We start from the raw sequence: 25,698 nt of genomic DNA, 5'->3' as shown, positions 1-25,698 counted from the left end.
TCCTTGAGCTTGGGAAAAAAAAAAGGGCTGCCAAGTTAAAGAGATTCAGCGCTTTCTTTCATTTCCCCATTTAGCTTCCATTAAAAAGTGGGAATGAAAGCTGTCCTTTGGCCTTTTAGTAAATGTTGTGACTCGAAAAGAAGGGCTGCTAGTCCTAGTTTCTTGCCACTGCAGACCCAATGTACTCTTTTCCTCTTTTGAATTGAATTGGCATCCTTCAGTCTATGGTATCGTGCTATGAAACCGGTAACTGCCACTTCCCGCGTTGTTTCCATGCTGTGTGCAAAGCTGGAGGGTCCTCTCCAGAGGCCTGGGTAATTTAATAAGGATAAACTGTTACTCAAGCAGCAGATTCCCCGCCCCAACCCCCCCCAAAACAACTTTTTTAATACATGCTTTAATGTGCCTCTACCCGAAAGTTGGAAGCGAGCATTTCCGGATGCAGAGTTTCCTTTAAAAACTCATCACAGTGACACCGAAACTGTGGTGAACTGAATTTATTTAGTGTGATAACACAGTTGCAGTCTGACAGTCAATATTCATATATCAAGAGTCACTTAGTTGGCTAACAGCTAGGAGACAGCAGACCCCGAGACACACACTCAAGTATTATACACAATCACAGAGAAGGCAAGGGGAAGGCGAACAGTGTTGTTCACAAGGTTATTTTCCCCCAAACTGCCATCCCGATCCACAAACATGTAAGCTTTTTTTCCCTATTTTTTCTTTATATTTTCTTCTTTTTTTTTTTAAATCCCTAATCTCCAGAGAGAGTAGTTTTCCAGTGCATCTTCAAAGAACACCACGACAACAGTGGCCAGAGGAGAAAGGGAAGAAGAGAGAGCAGCAGCCCCAGTTAACTGTGGAGAAAGGAACAGACACGTGACAAGGACACTGCCAATTCCCACACAAGAGGGAGTATATATCTTTCTCTAGATCTATATATAGTTATCTACACAGGTTGGGAACGGGCCTTTTGCAAAAGGGGGTGGTGGTGGTGGTGGTGGGGTGTTTAGCTTTTGAAATCCAGGGAGCCAAGCTCTGCAAAGCTGGCTGATTCTGAAAGAGAGAAAGAGAGACACGCGGGCTACCTGGGTTCAGATAAAAGGCATGTGAGAAGATGCCAGAGAAGCTTTGCACGCATCGAAGAAGGGAACCGATTCTCTCGGCAGCCTGATACGGTGTGGCCAACATTTGGAAGAGGTCACAGTGGTGCTTTTTAAGAACCGGAAATAATTCAACGCGCTCCCTTCTTCAAAGATTTCAAGGCTGCAGGCTGCTGAGCAGAAACCTTCCAAGGCAGCAAGCAGGAATCTTGAAGCCTCGGTGCCAGGAGGCTGAGGGGCTGGGCCTAACAAGCACCAATTTCTAAATGCAAGTAGACCTAGGTCTGATTTCTTCCCCCAATTCCCCCCCCAAAAGAGGATGGAGCGTCGATGGAGATCCTCAGTGATCCAGGTCACGGGGTTGTCTCAAAGGGGCTTTTTCAAGCGGCAACTGGACTATGTTTTTTTTTCTTGGAGGAAGACGACGTTTCACTTCTCATCCAAGAAGCGTCCTCAGTTCTGAGTCAGAACTGAGGAAGCTTCTCAGATGAGTAGTGTAATGTCTTCTTCCCTCAAGGGGAAAAAAATAACATAGTCCAGTTGCCCCCTTTGTGACAAGAGGACAGAGTGCTGGGAGAGAGTGACGTGCAGACGTCCAATACATATATTCTGCATGACTGTTGTTCTCCTTTATGCAGGAGGCTCCTAAATTGGGGAATATCAGCAAAACACCAAAGGGCTAAAGAAAAGCCACCAACATCCTACAGTGCTGACAAACCGAAACCTTATTGGCTCATCTCTATGGAAAACGTGGTTTCTGAAGCAAGAAACTGGGTTTGAGCCTCCTTCGAGTATTTTATGACGTATCTTGCAGATACTGTGGCTGCATCAAGTACCGCTTGGGTAAAGATTAGCATCCTTTGATGGAAAGCGTTTCCCGTTTGGTGGTTTCCTGTGAACTTACGGGAAAGACTCAACTGCCCTGCCCAGGACTCTGACAGAAGACTTGGCAAATGGGTGAGGCCGGGGAGGAGGAGGAGGAGGCCATTTTAGACAAAGAAGAAGAAGAAAGATCATTTGCAGCTCAGCCCCCGTGAAAGAATCACATGCCAGACATCGAACCCGGAGGGCGTGTTTTGGGCAAGGTAGACCAAAGAAACCCTCAAGATGGGGAAAAGGAAATGCTTATGCTGGGTCGAGAGGCAGAACTCATTTTGGATGAGGTTTCTGGTTCTAATCCCCAAATTCTTCCAGAAGAGGATGAAAAGTGACTTTGGTTCCAGGTGAGCTCAGCAGAAAAAGTGAGAAAAACCACAGAAGACTACATCTTGTGTTACTATCCTTCCACCACAAATCACGTCAAAAGAAAATGGTTAATATCACCTTATCATCCTCAACCTTGATGAGTTATATACTTTGCATCACCTTATCACCCAGTCATAAAATTGCAGGCGCAGGTATCTTTCTAAACTATACTCAAAAGCAAGCACAACACAACAGGAACCATTCTCCAGAGCACTGTTTCAATGGGTCAGATTGCAACTCCCATAATCCTTTGTTTCAAATGACAAACCCCAGCATTTTTCAGCCTATACCAGTGTTTCTCAAGCTCAGAGAAGTTAAGATGCGTGGACTTCAGTTCCCAGAATTCCCCAGCCAGCTGGCTGGGAAATTCTGGGAGTTGAAGTCCACATACCTGAAACTTCTCAAGGTTAAGAAATACTGGCCTATACTGCCAGTAGTCAGGTGGATTAGCAATTCAAGAGCTGTAACTTAGGAAGTCTGATCTACAGGAGGACAATCACACAGAGACAAACAAAACATGTTATTCAAATATCATCAGAAAATATTATCCAGTTCATGCCAACTTCTACCTGTCTTCCTGTGTTAGTTTGCATGCTAGTGCAACTTGCATTCAGTCAAAGAGCAGATACCTGAAAATAAATTCTGTGCTAAATCAGAAGCTCAGGAAATCTACGCAAACCTCTAAATTTTTTTTTAAATACGTACAATATTCTTTGTAGAACCAGCAGACATCTGACAAGGATTAGCATTTCTTCCACTGTACACGAAATAAAAACGAACAACTCCATGTTTAACTAGATATCTATGTTTTGAAGGCCAGAATAAAGGAGTGGATTAAAGACCCAGAATTCAGAAAAAGGACCTTCCAATAGTGAGACTCTACAGCAATCTATGGGATCTCTCCCCAACCTAACACGTTCCAAGTTTGCAAATTCTGGGCCTTAGTGACTAGGAATATAGAAAGAGTACTTTGGCGCATCTATAGGTTGGAGAAGACTGATGCAGAGACATAATTCAAAATGACAAACCAAGGAACGAAGCAAAAAGTGGAGGCAGTTGTAAAGCACTTTGCATAATTCAAATGAGTCGTGAGTGATGAATTATTTAAAAATAGCAGCTCCTGGCATTGGTCTGAGCCTAAGAGAAGTCTCTGTTTAATCCAGCTACTCTCCACTTCAGAACTCATGAAGAACAAGATTTTTTTATTTTTATGGAGAGTTATCAAGAGGAGAGAGCAGGGTGGAATAAACTGCTGGAGAATATGCGTCCTCCATTTTGGAAACTCGCAACTCAGCACTATGCAGGAACCAGGTTTCCCACATAAGGACTCAGAACCCTTCACCCAATCGGTCCATTTCTGCCTACCATCTCTGTACATATCCAGCAACAGACGATGCCGGGGTGGGGTGGGGGAGAGAGAGGAGAAATAAAACAGTCCACCTGGGATAAAAGATACGGAAGATAATCTAGGAAGAGAGAGAGAGAACGTCATGTCAACCCTCTCTGAGGTGTTCCTTTCTGCCTTAGCACCATCCGTGAGGAAAGAAAAACAGGACAGGTTTCTTCTTGCTACCAGTGAAGACTTACCCAAATGTGCAAGTGAATAAAAAGCAGCGGTAGAAAGGATTTTGTTTGTTGTTTTGAAAAAAGGAGGGAGGTGGAGAAAGGAAGAATGCCTTAGTTCCTTTATGGTAAGTTTATCAATATTGGGTTTTTTGTTTTGTTTTTTAAAGATGGACAAAGTTCCTCCCTTGCACATTCATAGGACAACCCGGCAAGGAAACCTAGCAAAAAAAAAAAAAAAAGTGCCACAGCAGCACCAAAGTGCAACAACCAACGAAGGGCAAGAGGCATTGGAGGGTTCACACCATGCAGTAAACGGGAGCGACTGGGGCTGCCCACACGACGCGGGAGGAGGGGGTGGGGAGGGAGGAGGAAGAGGAGGCGGGATGACTCCAATCGCCTAGTAGTGGCCTTCTCGGGCCCTTGGAAAAGTCGTGTTTTGGTAGTCAGTAAGAAGTGGAGCTCTTCAGTGAGAGACTGAACTGGCTAACTGGGAAGGGGGGGCTGCCACGCTGGAGAACATTTAACAAGAACAGCCATTCTCCGTCACAGGCTGCTCAGGAGGTTTCTCTAATTTGATGTCAATCACTGTGGAGAAGAGGTTAAGGGAAACATGTCTCTATGGTGGGAGAACAAGCTGAACACACACACACACACACACACACACACACACACCAAATAGATCTCTTTGATCCAATGAAGCCCATCAAATGAGATTGAGCCATGGTGGCGCAATGGTTAGAGGGCAGTACTGCAGGCTACTTCTGCTGACTGCCGTCTGACTGCAATTTGGCAGATCGAATCCCACCAAGGCTCCAGGTTGACTCAGCCTTCCGTCCTTCCAGGGTGGATAATACGAGGACCCAAAATTGTTGGGGGCAATAGGCTGACTCTGTAAAACTACTTAGAGAGGGCTATAAAGAACTGTGAAGTGGTATGTAAGTCTAAGTGCTATTGAGGGACCCAGTCCTTGTCTTTCCCACTGGCATTTACCCAAATGAAAATGAAAACTGGGCCACCTTGAAACGATCTTTTGGAAATACTAACTTCTGAAGGGTCCTTGGTGCTCTCTGAGCATTTGTTTTCTTGCAGATGTTTCACTACCCAACTAGGTAATATCATCAATACTAGAAGAGAGAGGGTTTGCTGAGAGGACGAGGACGACTGTGGGGTCCTTGGTGCTCTCTGAGCTTGGTTGTTTTCTTATGTTTCGTTATCAAAACCAGGTATCATGATAGCACTGAGGATGTTACCTAGTTTGTCTGCACATGAAATGTCTGCACTAAAACAACCAAGCACAGAGCACCAAGGACGCCTCATTTCGATCCTGAGCTACAAATATCCTCCTTTACTGAATTATACAACCTACTTTTTACCACCCCAGTTAAACACACTGTGTGACTATTGGCTCAAGCTTGGCATAAGGCAGGTTTTCATGTTATTAGGAAGAATGTTGTTTTGCAAGAAAACAACCAACCAGAGAGAGCAGAAAGACCTTCTTAAAGCAGGGATCCATAAACTTTTTGATTCTGCAGACTGGCAGCAGCAGCAGTGGCTTCGGCGGTTTCAGCAGCGACAGTGTGGGAAATGGTTTCACACGTGCAACCTAAATCCTGCGCATATGAAACTTCACATGCTTGCCTACTGCTTTGGCGGCTTGGTTCCCAATGGGTTGTGGTACAGTAGTGGTCCGTGGCCCGGGCATTGGGGACCCCTGTTCTAAAGAGGTAAACTGCCCCAACTCTACTTCCAGAAGTAATAGGTTGGACCTTAACAACCTTTCAATGTCCTTTTGGATGCATGCAGAATTGACAGTCTGAAGGTTAGTTAAGATGGCAAATTGCTTGACCTTTGCAATTTGCCTGTAAGATCACCGATGGACGGGGAAAAGAACCAGCTAGATTCATGCTCAGAAAAAGTTTGTAAATGCAGGACAAAACTCAGCGGGGTAAGGATACTGTCATCTTTGCTTTTCTCTGGAGCGTTGTCCATCCCAGGTAACGCAGCAGCAACACGGCGGAAAAGCTGAAAGACAACATCCCAAACTTTGTGAACACAGTGCCTGTTAGTGGAATATGAAGTCTACTCCCATGAGAATAGACGTAAAAGAAGAACTAAAATCCAAGGAAATAAAAGCACTTCAGCAGTTAGCATGAAAGGCCCTTAAACCAGGAGTGACATTGCAGCCGCTCTTTTTTAAAGGTACTAAAAACGAAACATTAATATAAGCTGGAAAAGCTCATCTTGTAGAAGACTTGGGTGTTAAGCAAAGGAAGCCCACATTTGCTAAGGAGGGGCTCTCAAACAGGATGGAACGATTTCTGTTGAAACCTGCAGTTAGAATTACCTGCTTCACGTTGTAGCCCGTCTTCGCACTAGTCTCAATGAACATCACGCTTAGTTCTTTGGCTCTCTGTTCACCTTCTTCCGTAGTAATCTGCCTGCAGAGTAAGAAACAAGACTTTTGAGGTCTTTGCAACCAGCCTGCCAAAGGCATAAACGAAGTTTCCCAAGAAGGCTTTTAAAATTAGGTCAAAGGGGCATGTGGGCAAATTAAATTCATCAGACCTATAGTAATGGAAACATATGTTTGTTCATTTCTATGTCCCACTAAATCAAAGCTCTAAGGAATGAATGCTAGCCAATGGCACTGGCTAAAGCTATTTTTGTTCCCTGGAAGGGACTGCAAAAAAAAACCCCAGAATGATTTAATAGCTTTTGCTGGGCCGAGTTCCATATTGCCTAAGAGGTTATCTTGCAGCTCTGTAGGAATTAACAAGCTGTCAGCAAGTTCACCTCTAACAAGTTGTACATATCCAATTCTATACTAAATCCAACTTTTATTGTTGGTTTATTCTATTAAGTTGTTATGCCTTTTGTAAGCCCTCTTCTGCAGAAATGTAAAGGAAAATTAACCAATGCGTGGGGATTCTAAGAGTTGCAGTGGCACAATAGTTAAGAATGCAGGCTACTTCTGCTGATCACTGGCTGCCAGCAGTTTGGATCTCACCAGGCTCAAGGCCGACTCAGCCTCCCATCCTTCCAAGGTTGGTAAAATGAGGACCCAGATTATTGGGGGCAAGGCTGTAAACCGCTTAGAGAGGGCTGTAAAGCACTGGGAAATGGTATGTAAGTCTAAGTGCTACTGCTATTCTTTCTTACAACAGTTCGGACCCAATTACTTGATTTCCTATTGCATTCCTATACAATTTGACCCATGCTGTACAAGATGTCTACCAAAGGCACATTCTTAATGGGTCTTGTCTGATTTCTTCTCCTCCTCCTCCTCCTCCTCCGTCTTCCCCATCGTCATCATCATCTTTTAACCACCCCATAAGTCTGGGCAACTGAATGGAGCTAGATAATTTTTACTGGCCGGATGCCCTTCCTGTCACCAACGGGGAACAGATATATTCTCACTGTGCCCAGAGACAGAAATAGCTGCCTCTACCTAGGATCGAACTCATAGCCTCCTGGTTGTGAGGTGAGAGCTCCACCTCTAGGCCACCGCACCACTGGTCTGATTTCTTGACTATAAGAAATTCATTTCACTTGCTTTGTGGTGGTACCTACATTGTGAAATAATGTGCCATGAAAATGGAAGCCACCATTCAAAACATTTCCGTAAATCTTTTAATGCATCCATCAAACGGAACCTTTCTAGCAATAGGTCCTTTGACTGGCCTGTTTCCCTGTTGGCTGGTAGTTATTTAAAAACAATGGCCATAAAACCCAACACTTTGCATTCTTTAAAGATAATCAGCAGAACACAGTCAAAAAATAATAAATGTATTACTCTGGGAGAATTCCAGCCAACTCCACTATTCCAGGAGCTCAATTCTGGGGTGCAAAAATAAGGTTATAGTTTAAGCGGCTTCCAGTGAATAAGAGTTTGTGCAAGATCAACAGAGAGGTTACTCCGCTGAATACCAATTAACAAGAAACTAAGCACACAACACGGAATGACCCTGTGAGGGTTTTACTGTGCTGTGACCAGGAATTTCTCTTTCTGCATTCACAGAACAGAGCTTGAGAACAGGGTGGGACAGACCTATCACATCACCTCCAGTATAAACTCTAACATAAGAGAGATGAAAAGATGCACAGCAAGGGAACAATTGATCCTGCTTTTCCAACAGATAGGATAGCTTAAGGGAAAGAAGCAAGGCCTTCTGCCTCACTGTAGCTCTCAGCAGCAGCTACATCCCGTCTCTTCATCAGCCTCTTCTTGCTTTTCTTACGTGCCATGAATTTTGCATTACATGCTGGAAGGAATTTAAAACTGATCTATATAAGCCTCCGTGGGAGTTTTATTGGTGGAAGAATAAGGCAAACACACTCAAAGAGTTAGATGTGAAAAATAGGAATGATACTAAGGTCCTTGAATAATATTTTTGTGCTGGTAGAGTACGCTGCAAGAATTGGATTTTTTTTTTTAAAAAAAACTATCTTAGAGTTAAAAAGAAATAAATCACTACAGCATCAACTCTGGTATTGCCAGATCCTTTGCAATATTTAATTTTGCTCTTTTGACGAAGAGGGAAATACTTTTTCTGCATGCCAAATAGTAGAGAATCTGTGGTCTTCTAGGCACTGCTGTGGTAGAACAGTGACTAGAACGCAGTAGGGCAGGGTAACTCTGCTCATTGCCAGGAGTTCGATTCTCACCATTTCACGGTTGACTCAGCCTTCCATCCTTCTGAGGTGGGTAAAATGAGGACCCAGATGGTTGGGAGCAAAAGCTGACTGTGTAAACTGCTTGGAGAGCGCTGGGAAGCATTATGAAGCATTAAGTGCTATTCCAATATACTCCCAACAGACTCAAACTCATACCCAAGAGGAAAAACGGTGGGAATTCAGCAGCTTCTGGATGGATGCAACTTCTTTGGCTCTTCCAAGTATTAGCCAGACATTTTTCTAGCACGTCGTCCCCTTCCCCCACAAAACATTCTCTTTTCAAACTCTACAATTACCTTTTATCTGCAAGGTCAGTTTTATTGCCCACCAGCATAATGATGACATCACTTCCTCTTTCTGTTCGCACATCGTCGATCCATTTGGAGGTTTGCTGGAAGGAATTCAGATCTGCAAGGAGAAGGTAGCTCAATGCACTACAGTCAAGTCAAAGAACAATATAATACCTACAGAATATTAAGACCCACAGAAGCGGCTTCCTCCTAGCTCACCAGCCCGTCTCACTCGATCAGGCAGGGAAGGTATGCTACAGACCCCGCCAGTCAAAGGTTTTCTAGAGCCTTCTCTGCCGCCGTCCCCACTTTGTGCAACATCTTGTTCTCCAGGTGAGGAAACCCCCCCATCTCTTGGCTTTTCACAAAGCGGTCAACCCTTCATTCTGCAGACTTGTGAGGGCACAGAAGACCTCGCAACAGTGGGGCTGGCTAGTCTCTTGAAAGCCCCAGCCCCGCGCCTGTAATAATCCAATGTTAAATGGCCATTTTACGATTTCCCCCTTTTGATGTTTGTCACTATTCTATAATTTTGAACAGCTTAACTCTAATTTTTAATTTCTAATGTTAATTTTTATGCATTGTTTTATTTACTGGTTATATTATATTGTACACTGCCCAGAGTCCCTCTTGGAGGGTTAGAAATATGACGTATAAACAAACAAACAAACAAAGGCAGCTTCAGGATAATTCTTTGCCTGGGGCAAAAGGCACTAGGGCCTTCTGTTTGTCAGCATGGCATCACCTGAACTGAGCCCCACTGAGCCTTCATGGATGACTCAGGGCTTCTGGGCTCGGATTTCTTCTAGAACAAAATGTTTCGGTATACCATGACACAAATCTCTCACTCACTTGTAATGTCATAGACTACCACTGCAATAGTTGAGTCACGTATGTAGCTGGGAATGAGGCTACGGAACCGTTCCTGGCCTGCTGTGTCCCAAAGCTGAAGTCGGACCTGCTGGGAGCAGCCCAGGGAATAAAACAGAAAGAGACAAGGCAGAAGAAGAAAAAAGAAAGAAAATGTCCTTTAGAGAAAAGGCAGTGCATTAGAAGGAATTCTATAGAATTGCATACAAATATCTCATCAGAAAATGCAGTATGGGCATTAAAAGTACAGAAAAATTACACATCACAAATTACTGGTCTCTAATAAATTTATTCCAAAAACTCTCCATCAAGACAAACGAGAATGCCAGTGGTGCAGATTAAGATTAATTACAGAGTCACGGGCTACTTTATCTTGGCATACTATAAAACAATGGGAGGTGGGCATGAAAAAAACTTTCCTTCAAAAAATCATTATTTCCGAGATAGAAAATCTATTTCATCTGGGTTGAAAGTAACACTGTAGGACTGCATGTTCGATTCGCTAGAAATCTGACAGATTCATTGAAGTTAACCTTCCCTTTTTGAGCATGCAATAGAGAAAATGTTTCTTCCTGTAAAATACACAATACCGCATACTTCTGTGATAATGGTAAGAGAACCAGACAAAGAAAATCCCTGCTCAGCCTTAAAGACTTCTGAGTGAAAAAAGTATGATATAGCCTTACTCATTCCAAGGTGCACATTTAATAAATAATTTAAAACCTCAGCTGAAGCACTAAGAGCCGGGAGACCCAGAAGTTAGAATGCCTGTGTGATGTGTGTAATTTGACTTAGTACAAACAAATTCATTTCAACTTAAGAGAAACCATGAATGAAATTGTATTTTCTATTTCAGTTTTAACTATGTTGTTGGCCTGATATACTTGACAATGAGAACAAAAAAAAAACCTCTTAGCTGAACCTGCAAATGAAGATCATCCCAGTTATTACTCAAGCGGATAGTTTCATTTGAGAGCCAAGTACTATCACTGGCTGAAAATATTACTGCTGTTTCCAAAACACAACCAATATGATTCATGAAGCATGGGAAAGAATATTATGCGGCTATATGGGGCCACTAGATAAGTATTTACAGGGGGTCCTCGTTTAACAACCACTCATTTAATGACTAAACTTCTTACAGCACTGAACAATGTTACATCAACCACAGTGTGTCCCTTATGTCATGTGATCACAATCCGGGTGTTCAGCATCAGCCTCCCAATTACAACACTGCAGTGCCCCACGGCCACCAGTAAGGACTGAACTATAACTGGAGGTAAGAAAAAATATGCCTGCCAGATGGTCACCTGCTCTACTCAGAACAAGAGTTGGAAGGGACCTTGGAGGTCTTCTAGTCCAACCCCCCGCTCAAGCAGGAGACCCTATACCATTTCAGTCAGGTGGCTATGCAGTTTCTTTTTAAAAGCCTCTTCTTAAACCAGTACACATTCATCAAGGCAAGCCCCAAATCAAGAATGGCTGACATAATAATTTATCTTTTTAATATGAATTACTGGTACACAAGTGAATGACTTTAAAAACCGGCCCAAACTTCGGTACCTGCTTTTTGTTAAGTTTGTCTATTGCCCAAACCACAAAACAGACTCCCATCTAATTGTATAATTACTAAATATTATAATGGGAATTGGGGAAATGTAGAAAAACAAAGGGAATTATTTAGTAGTGGAAGCAACTCAGCACAGATGCTGCAGTGGGAATTAAGAGATGAAATATTTGCTTGCACAACAACCTAAGATAAGAATAATGACACTTATTTGTTACCATAATCTTTTGTTTCCGGTAAAAATAGAAGGTTAATGGATCTGTTCTGGAGAAAAGGAAAATTAGCTGCAATACACTAACTTATCAGTCAGGGAACTGGGATCCTATTATGTGGGATCACTGCAAAAAACTGTACTGTGGGATATCTCTAGTGGGAGATCTTATGCCAATATGATCAATGCTCAAGAGAAAGGTATATCCCACCAAGTCTTCCAGTAACACCCATTTTCCAGGGAGCCTTAAATATAAAACAGGAATATTTTCAACACACATGCTTCTTTGCCAACATTTTCCCCATTTCTACATTTTCTAAGAAAAAATATATGTCTCCTTAAGCATGGTCTACAATGATAACCAACAGATTTTTTTTTTTGAATATTTATAGGAACGATAAAAATTAAAAAGCACTATACATGGTGAGGAGCTATCTTGTTAAGACTGCTCTGACTTGATAATGATGGGAGAGAAAAAAAAAAAAAGGATTGCCTCTGAAGACCTTCCAGAGCCAGTAGCCATCTTCTTCCTCAAATAAGAATCAATCTGTACGAACCATTATTTTCATCAATTTTTTACATTTTCAAGGTGAGCTTATTAATTACATAAGAGTTTTGGAGGGGGTGCAGCAGCTTCAAGGCAGCGTTTTCTGGCAAGATTTTTGAAGTGATTTTCCATTGTCATTCTAGGCTGAAAGAGAGTGACTAGACGAAGTCACTCAGCTGGTTTGGTGATTCAGGAGTTAAAATTCACTGTCTTCCCATTTTTGGCTCTGTGCATTAACTATATTAGGTTGACTCTTGCCTGTCTAATAGTTTAAAAGTGTAACTTTAAATTGAATTTTATAGGATTATGGGAGCCCCTGTGGCAGAGTGGTTAGAATGCGGGATATTGAAGGTTAACTCTGCCCACAGCCTTTGACCGGCTCAAGGTTGACTCAGCCTTCCATCCTTCCGAGGTTGTAACATGAGGACCCAGATTGTTGGGGGCAAGAGGCTGACTCTATAAACCGCTCAGAGAGGGCTGTGAAGCACTGTGAAGCGCTATACAAATCCAGGTGCTATTGCTATTATTAGTAAAAGTGTATGTAGAAACAACTGTTTTGTCAATCTGTGCCTTCCGTGGGTGTAGGGTGTGTCACTGCTTGGACTTCCCACATTATATGTCTAACATTCTTGCTGGACTTTATGCTCTGTGTTGATTTTTAACCATGTTATTGTAGTTTGGTCGTGGCGAATCAATACGAAATGCTTGCACCTACTGCTGTTCATCTTTTAACGGCTTTCTTCAAATTGTTAAAGGGGACTAACTGCTTTAAATTAGTAGAAGTATCAAAATATTCCAGGTTCTAGATCACTTAGAATGACTTCTGGAATAGGCAGAAGGATCTGAGGTGAAATGGAGTAGCCTGAGCTCATAACTTTCAGTTAACAAAATGTTCTTCTGCCCTACAACAAACTTATTAGTTTTCTTTCTGAAATTCTCAAGTTAGCATGAACTGCTCTAAAAACAGCTTTTAATGAAGGGTGAATCAAAATATATGAGCAAATAAAGGGGAGAATATACAGGGAAAAAATATTAAGATGCGTACAGAATTGTCAACAGCAGAGGAATAAAAGAAAACAATTCAGCTTTCAAATAAAGTCAATCAAAATGTCAAAGCTAACTATTTCCACCCAATCCTTGGGAGAATAGATGTTTTCTTCTGAACAGGTAGTCCTTGACTGACAATGTTTTGTGATCATTAAAAGTTACAATGGCGGTGAAAAAAAGTGACTTATGACCATTTTTCACACGTTGTAGCATCCCTGTGGTCATGTGACCAAAATTTGGATGCGTGGCAACCGACTCATAGTTAAGGCGGTTGCAGTGTCCCAGGGCCATGTTATTACTTCTTGCGACCTTCTGCCAAGCAAAGTCAATGGGGAAACCTGTTTCACTTAACTGTCTTACTTTTACAACTGTAGTGATTCAAGAAAGTAAAATGGGGGTGAAACTCACTTAAAACAACTGTCTCACTTAGCTAGAAAAATAATTGGGCTCAATTGTGCCCGTAAGTCAAGGACTACCTGGTAATTTGTGGAGTTATTAAACAAAAATTATGAGTTATACAGGGGTATATTCAAAAGCAGGAGAGGAACTCAATGAGAAGAGTTAGCCTTTGTCTTAGCTCTTCCTTAGGGAACAGACTTCATGTGCTCTGATCAAAGCTGGTGCCAACTTGTAAAGCATTCCTATGCCTGTTTCCAAGTTGCCATGAGAAAGATAAAATCCGAAGCACATTCCAAGCTTCTCTCACAAAGATTGTAACTTAGGAATCCGGGTATTCTGCCCATAAAAATCCTTTATTAGAGAATGTGAGTGATGGCACCCAGCCCATGAACGTGTTTAGTTGGAGAAGCTGAATTATGATACCCACCCAGGGGGGTGCGGGAAGGCAAGGTCATAGGTGATTGTAAATTACGTGTCTCAAGAGTCGGTCATGCCGGCATGTTGCTCCTAATAAATATTTTGAAGTTTTTTGAAGCTTGGCTCGAAGCTTAGGATTTAATTAGAATGATCGCCCGGAATCCTGACAGCTGGAATATACCATAGAATTCCAATAAGATATATCTCCTTCGGGAGGGATACAAAATCAATATGTCCAGAAGAGAAATGCTTATCTCATTATCCCTTCCAAACTAAAAAAATAAATAAAATAAAAGCCAGGCCTGCCCATTTATTCATGGCCACAGATTCTATTCAACTGCCTATCACGGCCTGCCTCTCTTTGGAGGGGTGAACGGAGTCCTGGCTGCTTCCTGAGAACGAGAACTCAGTTCTCCCCTCGATCAGAGCGAGGGGCCTGCTGCACTTAAACCTCAATACCTACTTGTCAGGTCAAAGACAATGACAGCCTCAGCAGAGTCCCGGAGGTAGCTGGGAATGAGGCTGCGGAATCTCCCCTGGCCCACAGCGGCAGCCTGATCTGGGAAAAGAGAAAATGTGGGGGGGAAAGGGTGGAGAGGAGGAAAGAGAAGAGCAGGAATATGGACAAAAAAATAATAATAAAGCAAAACGCATGTGAAATTAAAAAAAATGACACACTCGAAAGAAACAATGCAAATAAATAAGAGGGAAGTTAAAATGAAACTAAAATGCAGCGTAAAACTAAAAATGAAAACTCATGGTTTTTTTTCTAAATAAGCAAATAAAAAAAGCTTTTGTCATCCATTTCTCCAGATGGAACTCTTTGTGAAAGACCTGGTAGCCTTTATTTTCCCAGCCCATAATAATTCCGTTAACCATTTGGCTTGAACCTTCTACTATTGTCTTTCCTTAAACTTTATTCCAGGTTCAGGAACTGCAAGTTCCTCGAGGCTATAATGGAATTGCTTCTGCTGCGCAACTTCTATCCTGGTTCTACTGTGCTAAGCAAGTCAATAATGAGGACAAAACTCATCACCCACAGACAAGAGACACTCCATGAGAAAAGCAGCTATTCATCCTACAGTCAGTCAGGAAGTGATACTTCAACATATCTGCAATCACTGAGTTGGTGGATGGAGGCTACTGTTGACCATCCAAAATATCAATTGTAAAAAAATCTATTGGTCAGGACGACAACTTAAGATAAGAATGATCTTGCCCTGTAAAGTTGAATTACTCCATGTATGATTGTGTAAAATCTGTTCTGGTTAAGATGAAAACTCATCCCAAAACACAATGTTTCCTTTAAAATTAAAACAACAACAACCGAAGTAATATTCAAAGTATGGCTTCTTCAGACCAAGTAACAGGTAACCTGAGTAAAACAAGGGCAATCTGACCTCGTAGATGAGTATCTGGACAAAGAGATCCAGGTTCGTACCCTTGGTCAGGCATCCTATTTGCTGCATTCTCAATCTAGGCTTCATCCATAGGGATAGTTGGCGTTCAGAAGTTTTTTTGCATTACTGTTAAGAACAGGTTGGTAGATTGGTCTCCCTCAAGCTGTCAAAATCAGCACACAGGCCTGTCCACCAGACAGAATAAAAGGCAGTGCCATGAGGCTGGAGAGCAAAATGACCTCTATTGTAGCTAGTCTGATTTGCAAGCTTAATAGAATCTGATCTAAGGCATGGATATCTTACACATGTGCTCTCTCTCCTCCTTAAAAAGAGTACCTTACTAACCCCTTAAAGGAGGTTCAGAACATCAGGTCTGCAATCTGGACCAATAATAAAGCAATAAAATTGCCATACCCAGCTGCCAGTATCCAATCACAGATTGTAAAATGGGAGTGTCAATGAAATATATTCAATCTGCCAATTCCTTCTTCCTATAGTCTGGGGAAAAGGTTATTTTGAAACCATGTTTATTTTGTGGAAACCTTCATAAAATGATAACTGAACTGAAGGTGGTCATGGTTTCCAGAGGATTCAACCATTTACAAAACAAATTATTTACCTCCTATGCTGTGCTTAGTAGGTCTTTCTTGGGGCACATTACATTGAAAGATATCCAGGCCAAAGTTGGAAATCTAAGGGCAAATGTATTTATGGAATAAAAATGATTTCAATGTGCCATCTTCCATTTTTGAGAACTTCCAATGCTTTTAATGTAAAAGGCAATCAGGGGAGAAAACATAGCAGAGTTCAAGAATATCTATGGGCACACTGGTACCCCTAGATTTCCTCCTGGAGATCCAAGCCACAGATTATGTTGATGGGGAAAAGTACCACGGAATTGTGAAGAGAATCAGTAAAACTTAGAAGACAGATGAATCCACTTACCGTGCGGTCTTCTAAATACATAGTCTTTGAAAGGAAATCAATTCCAATGGTGGCCTGGAAAAATAAGAAAAGATTCACTTTTGAACCATAAAAAAACAATCTTTATTTTAAAAAAAGCACGCCAGGGAACATTAGGTTGGAAATCAGAGAATACTGAACACAAAATAATAATAGCATATGTAGTATTATTTTAAATCCAACTCACAGTTCATAAACTGTAACAGATTATTAAATATCTTTCCCGGATATTTAATAGATGAGTTTCGGCAATTTCTGGAACTACACTGAGATTTTAAACTAAAAGTGTTAAGGATTTGTGTGAGATTAAATTCTTTATTAATTGCATTAATTTCTGTTCTTATGCAGAGACTGAAAAATCTCTCCTGAAAAAGCAACCACAAACTACTTCTATGCTGTCCCAAAGGAACTACAGCAAATACACTTTGGTGCTGGGTAGACTCTCATAAAAGTACATACCTTAAAGAGTTTAAGAAACTGTACATGTGCTATTTGTATAAGACAGGATGCTCAAATAAATTCAGCTATGTTCTGACTTAGAACTTGGGGTCATTTTAGTGTTCAGTGACCATTCCATGTTATGATGGAGCTGAACAAGGAGACTTGTCTCTTAGAAGTTGCAGCTGATGCAGCATTCACTTGATCACACTCTCACAATTTGGACATTTGGAAACCATCTTGCAATTATGGCTATTGCAGTATCGCTTGCTTCTGACAACAGTCAAATGGAGAAACTGGCAGGAGGTTGCAAATGATGATCATACGGCATGGCAATTAATGATGTACAGAAGTTGCCTAATGGCAACTGAAACTTCCATTGTAAGTCGGCACAGTCAAGTGACATCATAAGCTATGACTGTGCGGCTTAACAACAGACTTCCTGATCCCAATTATCTTACTTAAGTGAGGGTTAGCTGTGAGGGCATAAAAGTTGTGTTTTGCAAGCTACATGAAGCTTGAAAGCGGTTTTTCAGACAATACAGATGATCAGATACCACCTTTGCATGTCAGGCAGCAGGAACAGGAAAACTTCAGTTTAATCAAATCTTTACTGAGTGCCATGTGACTATCCTCTTTGATGTGTTTCAACTATAATTTTAATCTGAACAGAATGTGACTTTTACAGCTTTTGTATGATTTTAATGATCAAAAATTAGTTATGCTTCAGTATGCATAACTATGTATTTAGTAGGCTTTTTCTCAAATGGAAAAATATGAGTGCAGTGAACTCTTTTTACATGTATAGTCTCTCGTGATTAAAGCAATCTGATAATTAATCTGAAATGGTACAAGGGATCATCTTTCTGACACTTACCTGATAAGTGTTGTCAAAACTGTCATACATAAATCTAGTGATTAAGGAGGTCTTTCCAACTACAAAAGAAAGAAGCACAACTATTTATGCATAAGATTAATTTAATATGTATAAGTTTAACTGAGTTTGTAAAAATAAAGGTGGAATACAAATAAAATAAAACACATAAAAGAGTAGGCATGTTGTTAAATAAACAAATAATGCCAAGCAATCAGGAAACTTTGATTTGCTCATCACACACTGTAATTCTATTCTTTAAAAGTAAGCTATGTCAGTAAAACCTGCATAGACTTTTGGATCTATTATTTTCAGAAGTTGTTACAGAGGTTATTTTATATTTTCTGACAAAACCATAAGTGTCTGCATTTGGACTGAGTTGTGTTTGATAAGATGTAAAAAGGTAAACAAGGAGCTCTGTTAAAATGTAAATTAACTTTAAGTTTAAATTGCCATTGCTAGAGCTTAACTGAAGATCATCCAAACCAATGGTGTGTCATAATTTAGTGGTACCATACTAAAAAGTTATTAGGCTATCTAAAACATTTGTAGAACCTGGAAGCTTTGCTACACACATGCACATTTGTAAATAAAAAGTTAATCTCAAAATAAATCTTTTTATTGTTCTATAGTGAATAAAATTATTGAATCTACCAACATAAGACAAAAATTATGATCTCTCTGTTTGCTCCCCTTTTAAAATGGACATGAAAATCATGTACAAATGAAGGCATTACTTATAGTTAGGATATTGTATAAATGCTATGTATAGTTATTGCTAAAATACATATCTAGATGTGGGTCTCTGGGAAATTAAGGATTCCTTCATGTGATCAGTTGTGGATAGGAAGGGTCTCATAAGCATCAATGGGTTCATGTGCCAAAATTATGCCATCTGCACCAACTTATCTGCAACACTAATTTCACACACCTTAATACAAATTAGCAGTCTGACATAAATCAGAATAGCGCAATTTTCAAATTAGCCCGAGGAAGCAAAATATTTAAAAAGGGCCTGGCTATGAATTAATGAATCCTACTGCGCAGATGGAAACAAAGATAGTAGAATGGAAAATAATCTGATGGGGAGGGAAAAAATATGCAATGTTATAACAAACTCAACAACATCAATAATATATACATCTATATTTCCCAGCTCTTAGGTACTGGAACTTTCTCCATAGTCCATAGAATTAAGAGAAAGGATCTCTTAATCATGATTAGAAAAAAAAACTGGGATTTGATAAATGAAAGAAGTTTGTTTACTAGATCTGGAAATGGAGACCTTTCAAACCGTAACCCTTCATTCTATTCCTTCAGCTATAGTTAAAAAAAAAAGAAACATATTGGGCCCTTTTGTGTCATGATCTCTATTTTAAAATTCCCAGATCTCTAAGCCAACTTGGTAGACCAACTTTCTTTTTAAATCAGACTTTTGAGCTTTCCTAGCTATTCAGAATGCCCAAAGTTATTTTTTTTTCCTACTGCGGAGAGCTTTCTTGATTTGCAACAGGCATAAGTCAAATCAAACCCTATTTCATATAAAGCAGAGAGATCGCTTTAGAAAAGAAGAATAAGTCATATATTGCTAAAATATAAAGTAGGATACAAGGAAAGAGAGCACAAGGCACTGGAGGCAGAACACCATGAAATAATGCTATTCATGCTTCATAACTTGTATATCCATTCATTGCCTTTGCTTACCCAAGTTGCAACATGTAACATGATGTAATTATAATTAAGAATGATACACTGCAGCGGTAATTATGATGTAATAGGTAGGGAATATTAAATTCTCAGATGTTTTAGTCTATTTTTTACCAGTACCCTGGCAAGTAAAAAGCATTGCCAAACCTGGCTTTTAATGTTGAAAACATTGCTTTTACATTGCCCGGAGTCCTCAGTAAGACCTTAGACATTTAAATTAAAAATGAGAAATGGAGATCTCTCATCCCTGCCTGCCCTTAACATGGCCTCGGTGGGCGCCCTGCAGCCCCAAACACCAGTCAGTCTATCAATGAAGATAAACCTCTCAGAATAAGCCAACAGTCAAGATCATGGGAACCTTAACCACAGCAACACTACTTATTTAAGAGCCAGTCTGATGTAAGGGCGAAGGGGCTGGCCCAGAAACCAGGATATGGGGAGTTCAAGCTCCCCCTCTTCTTTAGACATGAAAGCCAACTGGGTGACTTTGGGCCAATCACCAGATGATGTTGAGTTTTGGTCCCGCCTTAAGCATGTCTAGGTGGACTATGAATCGCTCTCTTTCAGGCCAATCCACCTGACAGGGTTGTTGTGATGGGGAAAATAAGAGGCAGAAGTATTAGACCTTTTTTTTTTTTTTGCTGCCCTGAGCTGACACACACATATACATACATACACATCTAGATAGATAGATAGATAGATAGATAGATAGATAGATAGATAGAGGTATCTTCAAATCAGTTTTTAACCCCTAGCAACTGCCTTCACTATCCGCTGGTGGGAATTTTTGGTGGATATGTGTGTGTTTTCAAATCACTCTTGATTCTTGGCTAATTGTTTGAATGAGTCCCTGCAGTTTTCTTGGCAAGTTTTTTTTTAAAAAAATGATTTTCCAATGCTTCCTTCCTAAGACTGTGTCAATAAAGACAAATCTTTGAAGCTCAGGGTTGAACTGCGGGGTTCTTGATGCTCTCTGAGCTTGGTTGTTTTCTTGCAGACATTTCATTACACAAACCAGGTAACCTCATCAGTGCTAGAAGGGAGTGGGAGAGGAAGAGGAGGAGAAGGGGACAAAGAGGGCGACAAAGACTACTGTGGGGTCCTTGATGCTCCCTTTGGTTTTCTTGCGGACGCTTCATTACCCAAACCAGGCAACACCATCAGTGCTAGAAGGGAGTGGGAGAGGAGGAAGAGGACGACTGTGGAGTCCTTAAACTCTCTGAGCTTGGTTGTTTTCTTGCAGATGCTTCATTACCCAAACCAGGTAACATCATCAGTACTATGGGAATGTGACTGGCCCAAGATCACCCAGCTGGCTTCATATCTAAGGCAGGATTAGAACTCGGAAGAGGAGGAAACTGCACAGCTCCTTGTCTGAAATGGTATACAGGCTCTCCTGCTTGGGCAGGGGGCTGGACTAGAAGACCTCCAAGGACCCTTTCCCAAGCTCTATTATTCCCAGTTTCCAACCAGGTGCTTTCAATCCCTACAACCAAACTGGCGCTCCTTCCTCCCTATAGTATATCATCAATGCGAGGCACACCAAATACCAACGATAAAAGTTTTTTTTAAAAAAACAGAAGCATAAAAAGATGGGATGAACATGGAAATAATCTGAAAACGAAGCAAAGACAACGGATGGCCTGTGGGTGGAACCGGAAAGAGGATGCCATTTGTCAGAGATGGTGTAGGGTTTCCCTGCTTGGCCGGAGGGGGTTGGAGTAGATGACCCTACAAGGTCCCTTCCAGCTCTTGTTAATCTGCAAGATTAACCGCAGCCACCCCAGCAACTCCTCCCCCATCCTTTTATTTTATTTTATTTGCTTGTCAAAAGCTTACAACATAAACAGAAGCCAGAATAAAACACAAGTTTAAATACAAGAAATAGGAACTGGGGACAAAATCCTCAGCCGTTTATGTCTCTTATTTGTAGGATTCGTATGCTTCCCCCCCCCCCACTCTCTCTTACAACAACCCCTTAAAATGAAAATTAAAAAAGAGACATTTAAAAAATAAAAGCTAAAAAAAAATAATAATCCCCGCAAGGACCAGACCCGGCTCAAGCCCCCCCCCCCCCAACCATCCTAGCCCGACGCTTCGCCGCCCCTTTCCTCCCCCCGCTAAATTTCGTCGCCTATTTTCGCCCCCCACGTACCCCTCCCCCACCCCGTCAGGTGGGCTTTTTTGTGGTGGCGGGGCAGCCCTCCCCCCACCACGCGCGGGGCCCCCTCACCGCTTTGCTCGCCGAGGAAAACCAGCTTGAACTTTCGCAGCGGGTTGCCGAATTCTCCGCCGGCTCCTCCGGGCGCCGACATGGCTTGGGGAGCGGGGACGGCGGCGGGGCGAAGCCGGGCCGAGAAAAGACAGAGAGAGAGAGAGAGACAGAGAGAGAGAGAATCGCCTCAGCGGGTGCGCTTCCACCGCCTGGCAGCCGCCTGCGTCGCTTCCGGCCTCGCGCGCCCGCGTGCGTCACTTCCGCCTGTCGGCTCCTCCTTCCCGAGGAAAGGAGATGAGCTCATCCCGCCCGGCTGGGGCGAGGCGGAAGGGAGTGCCGTGACGTCACGGGGAGTGGAAGGAGGGGGAGGCGCTGGATGTAGACGTACGAATTGGTAGAGTTGACCATCCACCCCCCCCCCGCTTCTCCCGATGTCGATGGGTGTTTTGTGGGCGGTTCTTGGAGGCGGCGGCCGAGACTGTGATTGGACTAGGGACGTCCTCTCGTTCAGTTTGATGGCAAGAAGGCAAATGAGACCTTTGAGTTCATTCAGAACCGTCCAAAGTCGTTAAGAACCCAGCGAAATAAAAAAAAACTTTATTATTATTACGATCGATCTGATCATTATAAATATTTCTAAAATGGCCACACTTCTAACAAAAAAAAAAATCAATCCTATTATCTAATGTTAGTATCTCTCTAATTTTTATGTCTATGGTACCGGCCACTTGAGTGGAATTGAAACGGTATTAGGCAAGTTGAGGCGCCACAGAAAGCACTACTTCCGGTTTCCGCTTGAGACGAAAGTACCACAGAAATAGAGGGGCAGAGCGCCCCCTAGTGAATGCGTCTTGAATCCCATGGGCGGACCTACAGATAGAAATGCAGCTTAGAAATCATATTATTGTGAATGAATGAAAACTGCTCTTTTCTTCTATCCCCTCTTATTTTCCTGTGGGGATTCCCTCGCAGGACTCAGTGGAAAAAATCGAATTTCTAATTTAATCAATGATGGATCATCAAAATATTCACTTTCTATAATTCACACATACCTAGCAAGAATGTATCTATTTTTTTTCCTAGTGAATATTTTATAATATATACTCTATCTAACAGATGTAACAGATAATCAGAGATTGGAATGGATCTTGTAGGTCATTTAGTATTCTAGTCCACACCCCACCCAAGCAGGCGACCCTACACCAAACCCCAAAAACTTTTAACGTTAGACTGTCTACTATTGACCTCACCCTTCCTAAGAGGGGGCGTGCATAAGTGCATCAACGTGCCTACCATCCCTATCGTTTCTTTTTATTTTTCTTATATGTATCCATTTCATGTATTCATAACTATGTTTATACTTATACCTGTTACCTTATAATCACTTGACAAACAAACAAACACAAATAAACAAACAAATAAATAAACAAACATTTCTGACAGATGGCAGTCCAGTCTCTACTTGAAAGCTTCCAGTGATGAAGCTCCCACAACTTCTGAAGGCAACTTCTGCTCCATGGATTGACTGTTCTCACTGTCAGGAAAATTTCTCCTTATTTCTAGATTGAATCTCTCTTTGATCCATTTCCATCCATTATTCCTTGTCTGGCCTTTGGGTGCTTTGGAAAATAGCTTGACCCCTTTCTCCTCTCTGTGGCAGCTCCTCAAATATTGGAAGGCTGCTATCCTGTCTCCCCTGGTCCTTTTCTTCCCTAGAGTAGCCATACTGAGCACTTGCAACCGTTCATTGTATGTTTTAGCCTCCAGTCCCGTAATCATCTTTGATGCTTTTCTCTATACTTTTTCTAGTCTCAGCCTCTTTTTTATAGTGTGGTGACCAAAATGGGATGCAGTACTCTAGGTGTGGTCTTACTAAGCCTTTATAGAGTGGTATTAGTACCTTACTTGATCTTGATTGTATCCCTCTGTTAATGCAACTTAGGATATAAATCCAATCACTTCCAGTTCTAGATTTGGGAGTCTGCAATTAGAAGATAGCAGTTACAACAGTCCCAAGCTGAGAAAATTGGATTTTCAGAACAATGAAGACTTTGCTGAATTTTTCCACTTAATTTCCACAGGGATGGATGCTGATTTCATTTTCCTGAGACCTTCAGAAAGATATTTATATTTCCCCTCCTGTTCCTGCTACCCATTTGCTTGCCAGTCTCTAAAACCTGCATAGGCAAAATGATAAGCCTGATGGGAGCAGGAGAAGATCTCCTTTGAGTAATTGTTTTCTGTTACAAGGAGGGCCTTTGATTGATGTTTCTATTTCTTCGAAGTTAGCAAGCAAGAATGTGGATTCTGATAAGAAGCGGCTCACATTGGCCAGAGGCAAGAGTTGAACTTTCATAACCTGAAAACTCAATGTAATGTGGGAAACTCACCTCCTGAATATAAAATTAGGTATGGACATGATAATGCTAAGAATATTATAGGATTCTATGATCGTTATTTTTTGTTGTTCAGTCACTAAGTCATGCCTGACTCTTAACTGATCCTGTGGATCATAGCATGTTATTTCCCCCATCCTCCACATATGTTACGTGGTATGTGTGTGTGTGTGTGTGTGTGTGTATGTATGTATGTATGTATGTATGTATGTATGTATGCAGGGGTGGGATTCTACCAGTTCGCACCTATTTGCTAGAACAGGCTAACATTCTAAGCAGTTCGGAGAACCAGTTGTTTGAAGAAATTACTGGCCTAATCCCGTAAGGAAGGCAGCAAGGAAACATTCTGGTGTTGCTTACAGAAAATGCCTCTCCGTTAACCCTTTTTACATTCTTGGCAGGATTAGACTTCCTGTCTCAGGAACTTCTCTGGAGTTTTTTTCCCCTCCTTTGCTGGTACTTTACTTGTGTGAAGTGACTGTTCAAACTTACAATGGCACTAAAAAAAGTGACTTATGACCCTTTTTCACACTTATGACTGTTGCAGCATCCCCACAGTCACGAGAGGCCATGCGAGGAGATGCATGCCTCGATGTGAATGATGTTGAGTTGGCCAGGCCCAGCCAGTAACATGACCACCAAGCCATGTCCACCCAGTCACATGACCACCAAGCCACACCCACCAACTAAGCCATGCCCACAGAACTGGTTGTTAAAAAAATTGAATCCTACCCCTGTATGTATGTATATATACATATCAGAGGTGGTATTCAGCAGGGTCTGACCAGTTCTGATTTTGAGTAGTTCGGAGAACGGGCAAATACCACCTGTGACTAGAGATTTTACAAGTATCCACCCACCAAGCCACGCCCATAGAACCAGTAGTAAAAAAATCTGAATCCCATCACTGATAGATAGATACAGGTGAAACTCAAAAAATTAGAATATCATGCAAAAGTTCATTTATTTTAGTAATGCAACTTAAAAGGTGAACCTAATATATGAGATAGACTCATTACATGCAAAGCAAGATAGTTCAAGCCGTGATGTGTCATAATTGAGATGCTTATGGCTTTACAGCTCATGAAAGCCCCAAATCCACAATCTCAGAAAATTAGAATATTGTGAAGAGGTGCAATATTTTAGGCTCAAAGTGTCCCACTCTAATCAGCTAATTAAGCCATAATACCTGCAAAGGGTTCCTGAGCCTTTAAATGGTCTCTCAGTCTGGTTCAGTAGGAATCACAATCATGGGAAAGACTGCTGACCTGACAGTTGTGCAGAAAACCATCATTGACACCCTCCATAAGGAGGGAAAGCCTCAAAAGGTAATTGCAAAAGAAGTTGGATGTTCCCAAAGTGCTTTATCAAAGCACATTAACAGAAAGTTATGTGGAAGGGAAAAGTGTGGAAGAAAAAGGTGCACAAGCAGCAGGGATGACCGCAGCCTGGAGAGGATTGTCAGGAAAAGGCCATTCAAAAGTGTTGGACTTATTTTGACAAAGAGCACACCACCGTTGTTTACAGCTAAAAAGCAGGTGAAACAGTTGTGCTTGCAAATAGGCAAATATGCCATCTACAGAGCCTCAGCATTTCAAAAGAAATATAGTTCTTTTTACACATTTTTTAAAGCAGACTGCAGCTGATTTAGAAATTAGCTCAGCTAATTTACTTCATGGGATCACAGAAGTCCATGGCTACTTTTCAGCTGGGTCTGGACTGAAAGTTAGATTGGGAAGCAAAAAAAAAATATTGAAGAAATGTCA

The 25,698-nt window shown here is 41.5% G+C and overlaps 1 protein-coding gene across 2 annotated transcripts; it reads right to left on the bottom strand.

The window, feature by feature from the left end:
- Positions 1-482: 482 nt before the first annotated feature.
- Positions 483-21,787, bottom strand: LOC113437863 (ras-related protein Rab-6B-like). Of its 2 annotated transcripts, none has more exons than XM_026703047.2 (8): positions 21,555-21,787; positions 17,618-17,676; positions 16,285-16,338; positions 9,734-9,839; positions 8,888-8,999; positions 6,262-6,355; positions 5,873-5,939; positions 483-4,502 (listed from the first exon to the last, which is right to left on the bottom strand). In XM_026703047.2, the coding sequence occupies exons 1-8, from the start codon at positions 21,634-21,636 to the stop codon at positions 4,438-4,440; spliced, it is 639 nt and encodes a 212-aa protein (XP_026558832.1). In that variant the 5' UTR covers positions 21,637-21,787; the 3' UTR covers positions 483-4,437. The 2 variants fall into 2 exon arrangements, with proteins under 2 accessions (XP_026558832.1, XP_087797074.1); XM_087940948.1 differs by having other exon boundaries at positions 4,305-4,502; positions 9,734-9,842; positions 21,555-21,769.
- Positions 21,788-25,698: the final 3,911 nt, after the last annotated feature.

This window comes from Pseudonaja textilis, chromosome 12 (assembly GCF_049901715.1).
Source record: "Pseudonaja textilis isolate UNSWEBS1 chromosome 12, rPseTex1.2, whole genome shotgun sequence".
Classification (NCBI taxonomy): domain Eukaryota; kingdom Metazoa; phylum Chordata; class Lepidosauria; order Squamata; family Elapidae; genus Pseudonaja; species Pseudonaja textilis.
The sequence above is the reverse complement of the archived record's forward strand: the minus strand, read 5'-3'. Positions and strand labels throughout refer to the sequence as shown.